The sequence below is a fragment of the Drosophila serrata genome, unplaced genomic scaffold, assembly GCF_035046125.1.
Source record: "Drosophila serrata isolate PLE 108 unplaced genomic scaffold, ASM3504612v1 contig_165, whole genome shotgun sequence".
Taxonomy (NCBI): domain Eukaryota; kingdom Metazoa; phylum Arthropoda; class Insecta; order Diptera; family Drosophilidae; genus Drosophila; species Drosophila serrata.
The window spans coordinates 493,643-505,846 of NW_028257063.1; the positions used below are offsets into that span (position 1 = coordinate 493,643).

Below are 12,204 nucleotides of genomic sequence, written 5' to 3' on the forward strand. Positions count from 1 at the left end.
AACGACTAGGAAAATCAAACATAGAGATGTTATCCACAAAGAGGAGGATAATAATAATTTGATAATTTTGATGGATGGCCAGAAGGGTATGATCATGAAAGGAGGATCTCTAGGCTTAAAAAAAACCTCCCTCGCATAAAATAAATAAACTTTCATTTTGTTTTATCGCATTTATTAAACTTGTATTTCATTCGTCATGTTTGCTTTTTCTTGTTATTTCTTTCCACTTTTATTTGCATTAATTTGCTCTGCGACATAACAAGGACATCTTAATATGAAGTTAGTTGAATGCTTCTTCAATATTTTAATAATCAATCGTCATCGTATCGGTCTTATAAATAAACTTTCCTTGCCATTCTACATATTAGCTGCTGATTATATAAATCAATGTGTTTTGGCATCGGTAAAAATGAACATAGGAGAAAATAATTAATAAAAATATTTGTGTTAATGGCGAAAGCAGGAAACTGTCGATTTTATTAGCATTTATTCTTATTTTTTTATTTATTTATGCAGCTTCTTCGGCGCTTAGGTTTAATAAAGATTTTGTTTCCTTTTTTTCAGTGTCTACACTTTTAATTTTTTTGTTTTTGTTTTCAAATATTTTATGTATTAATACATACGCTTTTTGTTTGCTTTTTTTTTCTTTTCGTTTGTATTTTTTTATTTTTTTGTTACACATACATAATTAAATACGCTTTATGCATTATAATTACAACACAACAGTTAAAATACGAATAGGTTTTACTATTTTTTTGTTTCATTTACTTTTATTCTTTCTCTGTGACGTTAATTTGAAATATATTTGCGCGTTTTTCAGTGATTCTTTCAACGATTTTTATTTTTTTGAGCTTTGCTTGATGAAAATATTCTGTATGGCGTGTGTTTGTGTGTAAGTGTCCTTTGTTGTGGTTGTGTGTGTATTGGCTCATGTGTGTGCGTATTGTTGTAGTTGGTATGGGGAAGAAAATGGCCAGCACTTTCTGCACCTTAATTAATTGCTAGAACTTTACTCGTTTTGATATATATGTTAGTTATTATTATTTATGCTCTTGAATCCACCTTCCTCATGATTTGTTTTGTTTTCCTTTTCGAAAATTTTCAAGAATTTGTTTGCTTTAAAGTCTTGAACATAGACTAGACACCAATTAAGATTAAAAACATACTTTCATATACTTTAGATTTATTATTCCTCCTTGCCTTGCTGACAATTAGAACGACTTGTAGCAATTACACATATGATATTTTTCGGTTTCTATATTATATGTAGTTTCTTTTAGCTTTGAACACCTGTCGACTGTTGGTATGCCAGTTGAATTGTTTTAATTTTATAATATTATATATACCCTAAACATGCACGTTGATTGATTATCCTTCTAAGATTTGTTTAGTTACGCTTTGTTTTTGTTTCTTTTTTTTCTTTGTTTTCTGTTCAAAACATTGGGTAGTAAAGTATTTGGAGTCGTTTAGGTATAGGTTTAGGTTTATAGTTTAAGCTCATTCAGTTATATAAATAGAGATATTGGTATATAGGGTAGTACACACAGGTAGGTATATTGAACAGCAACGAAAACGGGAATATACTAAGTACACATTTACTAGGCCGTCGATATTGCTTTGATTCGTTCACCTAACAAGATTCGCTATGGCCCGAAAATAAAAGATACATTCGTAATGCTAAAAGCGATCAAGATACAAGATCCCAGCAAATGTCACCCGGGTGCACACAACTTTCACTCTCAATTCGAATCTCAAGCTCGCTACTCGCTATTCGCTTCTACCTCTCCACTGCTAAATTTCGTATTTTTCGCTAGTTTTTCTCAAAGTTTTCTAAGTTGATCCCATGCAACATATTGATTGTGCCTTTAGCATTCACTTCCTGGTACTTTTAATTTCTCCTATGCTTCCTAACACCGAGAAGAACCGAATAACAAATGTAACAAATACTCGCTTTTGAGATCGCTTTCGAGTCGGGCTTGGGCCAAATCTGATATCATTCACTCCACTCCTCTCCTCTCCGATGGCTAAATGGCTGGAGCACGCACCTGTTCCTAGACTAGTACATACATATTACACTTGAATTTGAATTAAATTTCAGGGACTTTTGGCTGTCCAGATAAGTAAATTTCATTCTTGCTGATGTGTGTGCGAGTGTGTGTGTTTAGAGAGAGGGTGTGTGTGTGTGTGGTGTGTGTTCAATTTGCTCTTAGTTGATATAATTTGCTTAACTCGTTTGCTTATCATTTAATTAGCAGCCAATGAAACAAGTGTTTGCGTTATTTTCTAAATTATGAATAAATCAATGGATAACAAAAAAAGGTTGTATATGAATAAACAAAGCTTAAATTAGTATTTTTAACATTCCGGTTGAGCCAATCGTTATTTGTTTTTGTTTTTCTTGTTTGTTTCATGCCGCTGATTGCCGCAGTTGAATTCATTTTTGCCCAATTAAATACATTACAAATTACAATTGCTAAATACATACAATACAATTCTTAACTCGTCGCCTCGCTTTGCTATGGAAATATGGCAAAGCTATAGCTACTTCTCATCAACATGATCAACAGTTATCATAATCATAATCATCATCGTTATCATTATCATTATCATTATCATTATCATCGCTATCATCGTTATTATCGTTATCATGGTAGTATTATGGATTAATTTCAATTATCAAATATTCATGATTAGGTTTAAATGATTCTTGTGTCCATTGTGTACATGTTTGTTTGGTATTTGTGCCATGTTAAAGGATGTTTCTGTTTCTGTTTCTGTCTGTTATCCTGTGCCTGTGTCTGTGTCTGTTGTTGTATTGCTCAATTTGAAAGAAACATGGTTACGAAAAAAAGAAGATCCTAAGAAGCCTGCAAGTGACCGTTTCTCTTCAGGTTTCAGTTGCTGTTTGTTGTTGTTGTTGTTGTTGTTGTAGCTGTTGTTGTAGCTGTTGTTGATGGTGGTTCTTGTTGTTGGTTGTTCAGACTTTTTATCGTGTATCGGTGATATTGTTTTTGCTGCCGAATATCTTTACCAACTGTGACTCGTAGTCATCAATGTTGCGCTTCATAATATCCATGCAGGGACCCAGCAAACGCTCAAACGCCTTCACATCCAGGACTAAATGGGGGCAAAAGAATCAAAGAGTTAGTTTTATTTTTGAACAAGGAAGAAAAACTGGCAACATATAGTGCATGCTGGTAGGTGTAGATGGAGAGGGATTTCTGGGAGTAGGTTTTAGTACTTCTTAATTAAAATCAGGTTAAGTCACAGCATTCCTCTTGATTCTTGATTGATAACCACAGGCCCCTCTACATATCTTCTACTTAATCCTCTTACCGATCCAATAGACCCCTGGATGCCTGTGTCAGCTTCAGACATTTCTTGTGCCCTATGTGTGTTTTCTTTTTGGGGGGTAAAAAGGTGCGGGATTTCCCCCTTGCCACATATGCTTGAGGTGTGTGTGTGTGTCAGAATAAAACCAAGTTATAAATCCACTTGAATTTTTTTTTACTTTTAAATTATGCATTTTAAAATGATTTTTTTTGTTAGAAAACCGAAATTTTTGCTTGATACATTTGAGAATTTCAAAAGAAAACCTATTAAAATATAGCGATTTCACAAATTCGTGTTGCGACGGGCCATATCGGTGTACATTTGCTCATAGATCACCACATTGCGCTTAAGGATATCGGTCAGGTAGCCCAGGATGCGTTCAAAGGCTTCGGTGTCTAGGACTGGACGGAGTATTAAGGTTTATTTAAGTATAAAATCTACAAATCTACAGAAGCCATCTAACGAATTCTATTATTAGCTGAGTTGGTCACCTGTTTAAAATTCTTATACACAAGAAAGTAAACTAACTTTGGGAAGACGAGCATAAATGGCGTATACTTAACGTGAAAACACCTAAATTAAGTATACGCCATGTGTGTCTTAAGGGAGCCAAAGATAGTTCTTTAAATTGGGCTTAAACTACGGCCAACTTCTGCAAGGACTATAGACTACTACAAATACTGCTACGCCTAACTAATTCAGTTGCAGGTTGTCAAAGTATTCGCGCAGATCCTGTTCCAAATAGCGATAATCGCTTATGCTGCGCTGAATGCCCCCACTGCACTTTCCCATGAGGCGTTCGAAGCACACAACGTCCAGGACTACGGATAAGGATGCAGATACAGATACAGATACAGATACACACACACACGAGACAATACGAGACAACACAGCACACACACAACACATACGTGTGGACGAGGTACAGAAAACAAAGAATAAATAAACAAAAGCATTAGGGATTAGGCCAAGCGGGAGTATGGTAACTGGGAGCTGGAAGGAATCGGCTGAAATGCTTTCCGTGTAGCCATTCCGCGCCAGACCCTCACTCCAGGCAGGACACTCACATGCTAGCTTCACAATGCCGCCCGTGGCGTAGACGGAGGCGGCCCTTGGCCGATGTGTGACCAGCGCCAGTTCGCCAAAGTACTGGCCCTTGCCCAGCTGGGAGATCTCCACCTCGGCATCGTCCTGGTCCATGCGCACGGAGACCGTGCCCTCCTCGATAAAGTACATGCCATCGGCGGCATCACCTGGGGGAAATGAAAGAAAAATCGAAGCTTTTTAGAGAGAAAATTCCAAAGGGAATGCAGGAAGACCATCCTTGAAGCCAGGAAGCTTCAAGAAAGGCTACCAGTCCACTGTTTTCCACTGTATCTACTTACCCTGCTTGATGATGCGTTCGCCATTTTCGTAGCTCTTTGAAACCAAAGCATCCGCCAGATTCATGCGTTCGTAGTTCTGCAAGGCATATGGAGTTCGTTACATAAATGTGTACATATATATAGATAGTATATATATCGATTCCAGGCAGAGAAGGAGATAGACACCCACCTGCAAGGCCTTCAGCATGGGCACGCTGTTCAACAGCTCCTCGTACATTTTCCGCTTCCTGAAGGCCGACTTCAACAGGATGCGGCGGAAGGTCTGGCGATCCATGGCCCAAAGTAGACCAGTCGTTTCCGCCTGCACGGTGGCCGCTCTACATGGTAAGATATATAGATATTTAAATGAGATTTAAATTTCAACGTCTATGTATACATCCGATTAGCACGTTGTAATTGTGGTGCAGACAGCGCGGAAAATTTGGCATAATGAATCGATCAAATATAGGAAAGGTAGAGAGAGAGACACAAACCTGGGCATGTTGTACAGCAGCGCTAATTCGCCAAAGAGTCCGGTGTGAGTGTAGGTGTTGATGTGGTTGTCATCGATATAGACTTTGTAGACACCTCTGTGGGATTGGGGAAAAAAGGAGAGAGACAGCGATGAGAGCGAGAAAAATTCACTTTAATTGAATGCAATTTATAATTAATGCGGTGCATGGCGCTCATCAAAATGTAAATGACAATTAATTGCCATATCAAAAACAAATGCCAATTCAAATACCCATTAATTAAGTCTCGCAAATAAATAAATGAGCCAGAAGGCGTGCAGGAGTGATGAAGCGGCAATAATTCTTTGCTTTCACTCGAAAGAAATCGTGAAAATATATGGCATTTAAGCTTGTCAAGGGTTCTTTTAAGTTTTCTTTGATTTTAAATGTATAGAAAATATGGTATTTAAAGTGGGAAAGAGGCAACTTAATTTGATGATTGTTTAAAGTTGGATAAACACATGAAACAGATACGTAAAAGAGTTGCCTTAACAGATAATAAATTATAAATATACCTCAAATAAAGATATAGTTACAAGCTTTAAAGAAAATAACCCTAAGCACTTAATCCTATTTTTTGTTGTTTAATAAACTAAGCATAATTTCCTTTGACAAAACCTCTTCTTATACCCGAAAGAACATACAGGAACAAACGTAAGCCAACACTCAATGCTAATTTATTACGAAATCAAGAAAACTTCCCTCAACTCAGACTTAACTTTCGGCTCTTCCAAAGATGTGCATTATTCATCGAGTTTGATTGGAAATTTGTTTTGTTTTACTTACGATTCAATAACGTAAAAGTTATCGCCATCGTCGCCCTGGCGGATGATGTAGTCCAAAGGCTGAACCTTTCGCTCGAACATGGCATCCAGGACCTGGTTCATCTGCACAATCACAAAACAAATCGATTACAAAAGGGATGAATGGATTCCGAGGGGAGTGGAAAGGGGAATCATGGAAGCCCGTGGAGGGATAATCCCACACCGAAAAAGAGGGAAGGGAAACCTCAGGCAGACACTTGTTCGGGTTAAACTCTGATGCGTGTGTGCTGCCTCAGCTCCAGCTCCAGCTCCTGTTCCTGTTCCAGCTTCCACTTCCACTTCCCTTTCTAGTACTTATGATTTATTTGTCAGGGGATTTCAGCTTACCTGCTCCTTGTCGAGGGATCGGAAGAGTAGAACATTCTTCACCGACTCCACCAGTCGGGCACGCTGCTCATCTGTCTTGGGGAACACGGCAGTGGCACCATCATCATCGTCATCCGCCTCCGGATCGTAGGCTTCGGCGAAAACTGATTTGCGGCGCGTGCCCTGGATCACGGGCGGTTCGGCTGTGGGTGAAAATCAAGGGAAACCATAAATCAGGCGTCAGAACAGCGATTTCCCAATAAGTCTCCTTCTCGGACATTGCCAAAGCCAAATCAAGTTCATCAACATCATCATCATTGGGTTTGGTTACCCGAAAATACCCCTACTACTCTCTGGCTGGAATTTCCTGCTCTGGCCTCAGCATCTCCTGCTGGGCCGCAATTGCAATTTCAGATGAAACACTGCAGAGCAGCAGCCACAGCCACAGCCACAGCTCACATATCACATGCGGGAATAATCCCATGGAATTCGCTTCCAAGTACGTCCAACTCTGTGTGACAAGCATGTACACAAATTTTTCACTCAGCTATTGAGTTCGAGAACACTGTGGGAAAAAAACTTGCAGAGATATGAGCTTGAAAGGGTCTTAAAATCTTTAACAAGTTTGTTTCATCAAACCTTATTTCGTTCTCTACATAAATGTATAAATTAACCCACAGAGACAACATTTTTCCTCATTTCTTAACCAAATTGTATACAATTCTTTACTTTCTTTCAGTGTCCCCTGTTTTGCCCTGAGACCATCTCACAGATCCATCTCTTAGATTGTCGTTTCGGACAATTAGAAGTGCATAAATGCCACAGATTTCCATATACGAATATTTGTCCAACATGCGGGACAATCAGAGCACGCACACTCCGAGAACATATGTCTTATGCATGTAATTCCGCTTCCTGTTCTGTTTCCCCCTAAATATTTAAACTAATTTCTCCACCTTATACTTTTGTCAATATTTAAATGTTTGTTGTTGATGCGGTTTCACATGACCACCAAAATCAATTGCTATGATTATACATTCAAACCGAAAAACACAGCAGCACACCTTAAGTGTGCATGTTTCATATGTTGTTTTGGTCAACGAAATTCAAGTGTTTCGCTCGAGCTTACCGGCCAATAAATTACCAGACACCTGAGTGGACATTTTCAATTGCAGCAGTTGGGGCAATTACTTTTTTTTGGTGCGTGTGTGTTTCCGAATTTAGTTACGATTTCGAATCGGTTGCAACGACAGGCCGGAGGAACCAGTTTAGGCATGAACACGTTTAAAAACACAACTAGAAACAACAAAAAATATGTATAGTGATATTTTGAGGGGTGTTCGGGGTGTTTGAGTGTTCGACTGTTCGACTGTTCGAGTGTTCGAGTGTATATGTAACTCAAGGTGAGTGCTGTTGTCGGAGACACAAAATAATCCAGCACAGAGACACACTGAGCTTTGCTTTCCCGTCACACGCTGCGTATGCGTAATAAATATTTATGCACTCGAATGTTTGGCGAAGCCTTCAGCAAGTCAGTCAAGCATCTAGATTGTTTATATACACGTTCTATAGATATAAATATATCTATGTATATGGCACTGATTTGTGTTTTTTTTATACGATTTCGGTCGAATTTTGTTTTTTTTTCGCACTCGTTGTCGCAGCCGTGTCAAGTTACCAGTTAAGAGTGTCAACCTAATGATGCAATTACAGTCACAGACAGCCAGGCACGCACTGTGGATTTTCTCTGCATTTTTCCTGCAATTTCCCGCCGACACAAAAATGGCAAAGTGCACACGTCTCTATATATTGTATTTTCCAAGTATTTATACTATAATTATGTGTATAAAGAGAGCCTTCTGTTTGCATTGTGTGAGGAGCAGGAGCAGAAAAGCCGCCCACGTCCAGAAACTTGAACAGAAATCTGCTCTCTGCTCTGGTTTTTATTGCAACGAGGCAATGGCCAATGTTCGTAGAGATTTTTGATTTAAAATCGCGCCTTTGGCATTTGAAATATCAGACAAAGCAGAAACCGATTTTAGATTTTAGATTTCCATCAATCAGACAGATTTATGCAGTCTGTGGAAAATGAGGGAAATGCAACTTGAATGGATGTCTACCAAATTATTTAGACAGAAACGTCTTGATTTTCTTATTATCTAGATGTTTACTGGCAGAAACAATTGCAAAATATAATTATTATTTGGTTTTGAGGGAAGAGTTTGTTTAATTTCATGTAAATAATTCCCAAAAAAAATGTAATTAGGATACGAACATGGAGGAGCTCTTTTTTATGAATATTTTATAATTCAATAATCTCGTGGATTTGATTTTATTTTGAAAATCTAATTGACACTAAGGCTTTTCTATATGAAAAGCTTAGAAATTGTAATCAAATATCACTATCCCAAGGATAAAACTTTAAAAAACTAATTGGGTACTTGCAGCCAAGGTTAGCAAGTATACTTTCAATATTATTTTAGTCTTTAAAAAGTATATTCATTTGTAGAAATGCTTTCAGTTCTTTCCCAAAAATTCACCAAACGTTAGTCCTTTTTTAAATGAAATTGAAACTGGCAAAGATTTAATGTTTGTTAACCAAAACTTTGGATATCGCTTGCAACGGATGCACTCAAAGTATTTCAATTAACTAAGTTGCTTGCTTTAGAAACACACCAAGAACACACACACCGACTGGCACACACTGATGCAAATAAGCTGGTGAATTCAATTAGGAATTGCAAATAAAAAGTTGACTGCATTAATTTCATTAGCAGAGTGTGGGGGACAACGGCAACGAGGACGACTGCGACTGCGACTGCAATTGCAACTGCGAGTGACGGCAACGAGATCGGGAGATACTATTAAATGGAACGACAACTTCTGGCATTGTCGGTGTCAGCACGAATGACTGACTGACTGAATGGATGGAAGGATAGATAGATGGATGGATGGCTGGATGGACAACTGGCTAACAAACTGGCTGACAAGCTGGCTGAAAGACGCGTTTGATATGTGCGTGTTGTCGTGATGACGTCCTCCGAGCGACTGAAAGTGCCAATGGTTTCAATGCCGCAGGAGGCGCAGCATCATAGCCAGTCAGCTTCTGCTGCTTCAGCTCCTCCATCTCCTCTTCCGCTGGAGTCGCTGTGATGTCAGGCAAACGTCAAACCAAGGCGGAAATAGTGCCTGTAAGTAGGCAGCACAACACGCCACTCAAGCGGTCCAGTGGTTGTCGGTTGTCTATTTATACGGCTCCCTACCATGTGTGCTTGTGTATGTGTTTGCTAGCTGTCTGTCGCTTTGTTGGTCCATACACTTGCAAAAATTATAATCTACATAATAATATATTCTAAAGGTACGAGAAATATCTTGAAAAGAAACCAAGAAGCAGGCTAGAACTAAGACCTCAGTAGGTAACATGTTTAACTAATTACTTTACCAATTTACTCTCCATTTCTTTCACTGTTCTTTTTATAAATAGCAGGCCACACTTTGCTTTGTCTTGATTAACATGAGCATTCCCTCAGCTTTTCCCCATCAGCATTCATATACACATTATTATTAAGCGCAACAGGAGGATGGCTGCTGTGCAGAGGAAGCAAGAGAGACAGCAGCTGCTGCTGCTGGTGGCTGAAGCGACTGGCATTTCCGTTCAGGTTTGCCCCAACAAGCGGGCCTAGAGTCCTGCCACAAACGCCTCTGGCATGTCAATAATGTTGAAATGTAACCCACATCCCCCTCTCCCCCCCTCTTGGAGCATTTTCCACAAAGCCCGGCCCAGCCAACCGCCAAACCGGGGCGTGTCATGCGCCCTGTGTGCCCGATGAAGCGGACGCCTGGGCTGAGCTGAGCTACAGAGCTATAGAGCTGTTCATCAGCATGCTCCATTGGACCAGGTCCTGCAGAACATAACCCCACCTCTCTTGTACATGGAAATTATTAAAAAATAGATATACAACTGAACAAAAAACAGTATTTTAAAACTATATTATTTGAATTTTTAACTTGCAAATGTTAAAATAGATATTATCTGTAAGATATTTATATTCACTATATCATATTTCATTATCTTTTATTAGGTGAAAATCGAAACCTATTTCTTTTATATATTTTTTTTCTGTGTACCTGTTCCCAGATTTCCCTCATTTTGTCCATTCTGTGGCCAACATGTTGAGCGTTACAAAAAATAAGAAAGAAGAGCTGGCCTGGTCAGAACATACCTTTGGCCAACGCCATCGCCTCCGCAAAAGCGCACACTTTATTAAGCCGCAAAGGCCTATGCGGCGTATGCGCGATATTTAATGTCACACGCTCCTGTCGCCAGGACAATATTAAGAGAAACCCATAAAACACTTGCAGGTATTTAATTAAGATTCCAACAAGGGTTAGAATAAAAGGAAAGGGTAACCTTTAAAACCAATTGAATTTCCAATTTAACCTGTACATAGGTTTTGTTTCCCGAATATTTTCACATCCCTTTTTGTTTTAGCTTTCCCCTCCAATATAAACCCTTAAAGCCTCACGTAACACAAAAAACTTTTCAACTGGATTTACAAGCAACCACAAATAGACATCAAAGCATAAAAATACAGACACCGATCGATGAACCGCGAGGCGGGAGTGAACTCATGGAAAAATGTGGTAAAACTGGGTGGAAATTGTGGTAGGGCGTTGGTCCGGTGGGCGTGACCAGGAGCTATTTGCGTGTCACTTTCGCTCCAGTTGAGTTTTGGGGAGCCTGAAGCGATTAAGCTGGCTTCACTGAACAACAGCAATTGACCATCACAGCATAGGGTTAATAGTGAGACAATGTTCAGACCAGACAAAACTATACAATATATATATAATATATCTTTGTATATATTAAACACCATGCACTTAAACTTCCTCTGCTGCAGTTAAAACTTTCAGTTTTACGAGTATAGCTAACTCGAATACAAACTAGTGACAGTCTAAAGGCTACAACTGCTAACATATATTACATTCTTTACTTGGTAGTTCACGGAATTGTACTTGATATTTATTTATAAACTATTTTGTAGAGAAGAGAAGTTTTTGGAACACTTTAGAACCTCGTTTTATAGGTATAAGGCCCAATAAGTATCATACAACAGAAAAAAGCACTCTAATTGAGTTCCTTTAAACTTACATACTATTATATTGAATTTCCTATTCAATTTCTACAATATACTCTACTTAATCATGCAAATATTATTTCTAGCCCTCAGATAAGCTCAGATTTAATTTAAATTCCGTATAAGGGCCAGATTGACAGGCTGAGAGAGACACAAGTCTGACTGTAAGAGGACGCTGTTGTTCAAACGGCGAAAGGATTGGCAGCTGCATTCATGTTGGCTCAGCTCTTCGGGGGCTACTGTGTGCACAATTAATAGATTTTTAATGACAGGAGCAGCAGTTTCCCCTGGCAGTTTGCCTGGCCACTTGACATGGCAACCCCATACACATAGTCCTCACCCCTCACTCACTCCCATTTCCATACTCATCATCCTCAGTCCTGCCCATCCCGATCCCCTCGAGGACTGCGTGTTTGATTAACCGGAAGATAAACACGCAAAAGGAAGCTGTGAACAAAAGCCCCTCCCACACACACCCGGACGGAGATGTCTAAATGAGAAATACTGAGGGGTAGTTGAGGGACAGATGGAGCAGAAAACAAATTGAACGCGGCCAGAGCTTCATCACCATCATTATTTAATTTGGTATTTTGTATGCTCGCCGTAGTGGGAGCCAAGAGCCAAAGATTTATGGCCATATGCGTGGCCTGAGCTAATTATCTGACTGAACACGTGCCATAAGCCGAGATACAAACAACGTGAAGCTGAGGGATGGCAAAATCATCCA

The 12,204-nt window shown here is 39.2% G+C and overlaps 1 protein-coding gene and 1 long non-coding RNA gene across 4 annotated transcripts in view; both read right to left on the reverse strand.

Moving 5' to 3' along the window:
- Window positions 1–155: 155 nt before the first annotated feature.
- Window positions 156–12,204, reverse strand: part of Pka-R2 (cAMP-dependent protein kinase type II regulatory subunit) — a 37,067-nt gene continuing 25,018 nt past the window's right edge. The window contains exons 4-10 of one of the 2 annotated variants that reach the window (XM_020945327.2): window positions 6,361–6,542; window positions 5,996–6,096; window positions 5,192–5,287; window positions 4,888–5,035; window positions 4,719–4,794; window positions 4,401–4,586; window positions 156–3,117 (exon numbers count right to left, since the gene is read on the reverse strand). In XM_020945327.2, the coding sequence (XP_020800986.1) occupies window positions 2,987–3,117; window positions 4,401–4,586; window positions 4,719–4,794; window positions 4,888–5,035; window positions 5,192–5,287; window positions 5,996–6,096; window positions 6,361–6,542 (920 nt within the window). In that variant the 3' untranslated portion in view covers window positions 156–2,986. Of the gene's footprint in view, window positions 3,118–3,490; window positions 3,735–4,400; window positions 4,587–4,718; window positions 4,795–4,887; window positions 5,036–5,191; window positions 5,288–5,995; window positions 6,097–6,360; window positions 6,543–12,204 lie in introns of those variants that run through there. The other variant, XM_020945328.2, reaches the window with a different exon arrangement.
- On the reverse strand, window positions 7,430–9,473 carry LOC147644487 (uncharacterized). Of its 2 annotated transcripts, none has more exons than XR_015270359.1 (2): window positions 9,320–9,473; window positions 7,430–7,635 (listed from the first exon to the last, which is right to left on the reverse strand). It is a non-coding gene; the product is annotated as an uncharacterized LOC147644487 (long non-coding RNA). The 2 variants fall into 2 exon arrangements; XR_015270360.1 differs by having other exon boundaries at window positions 9,316–9,390.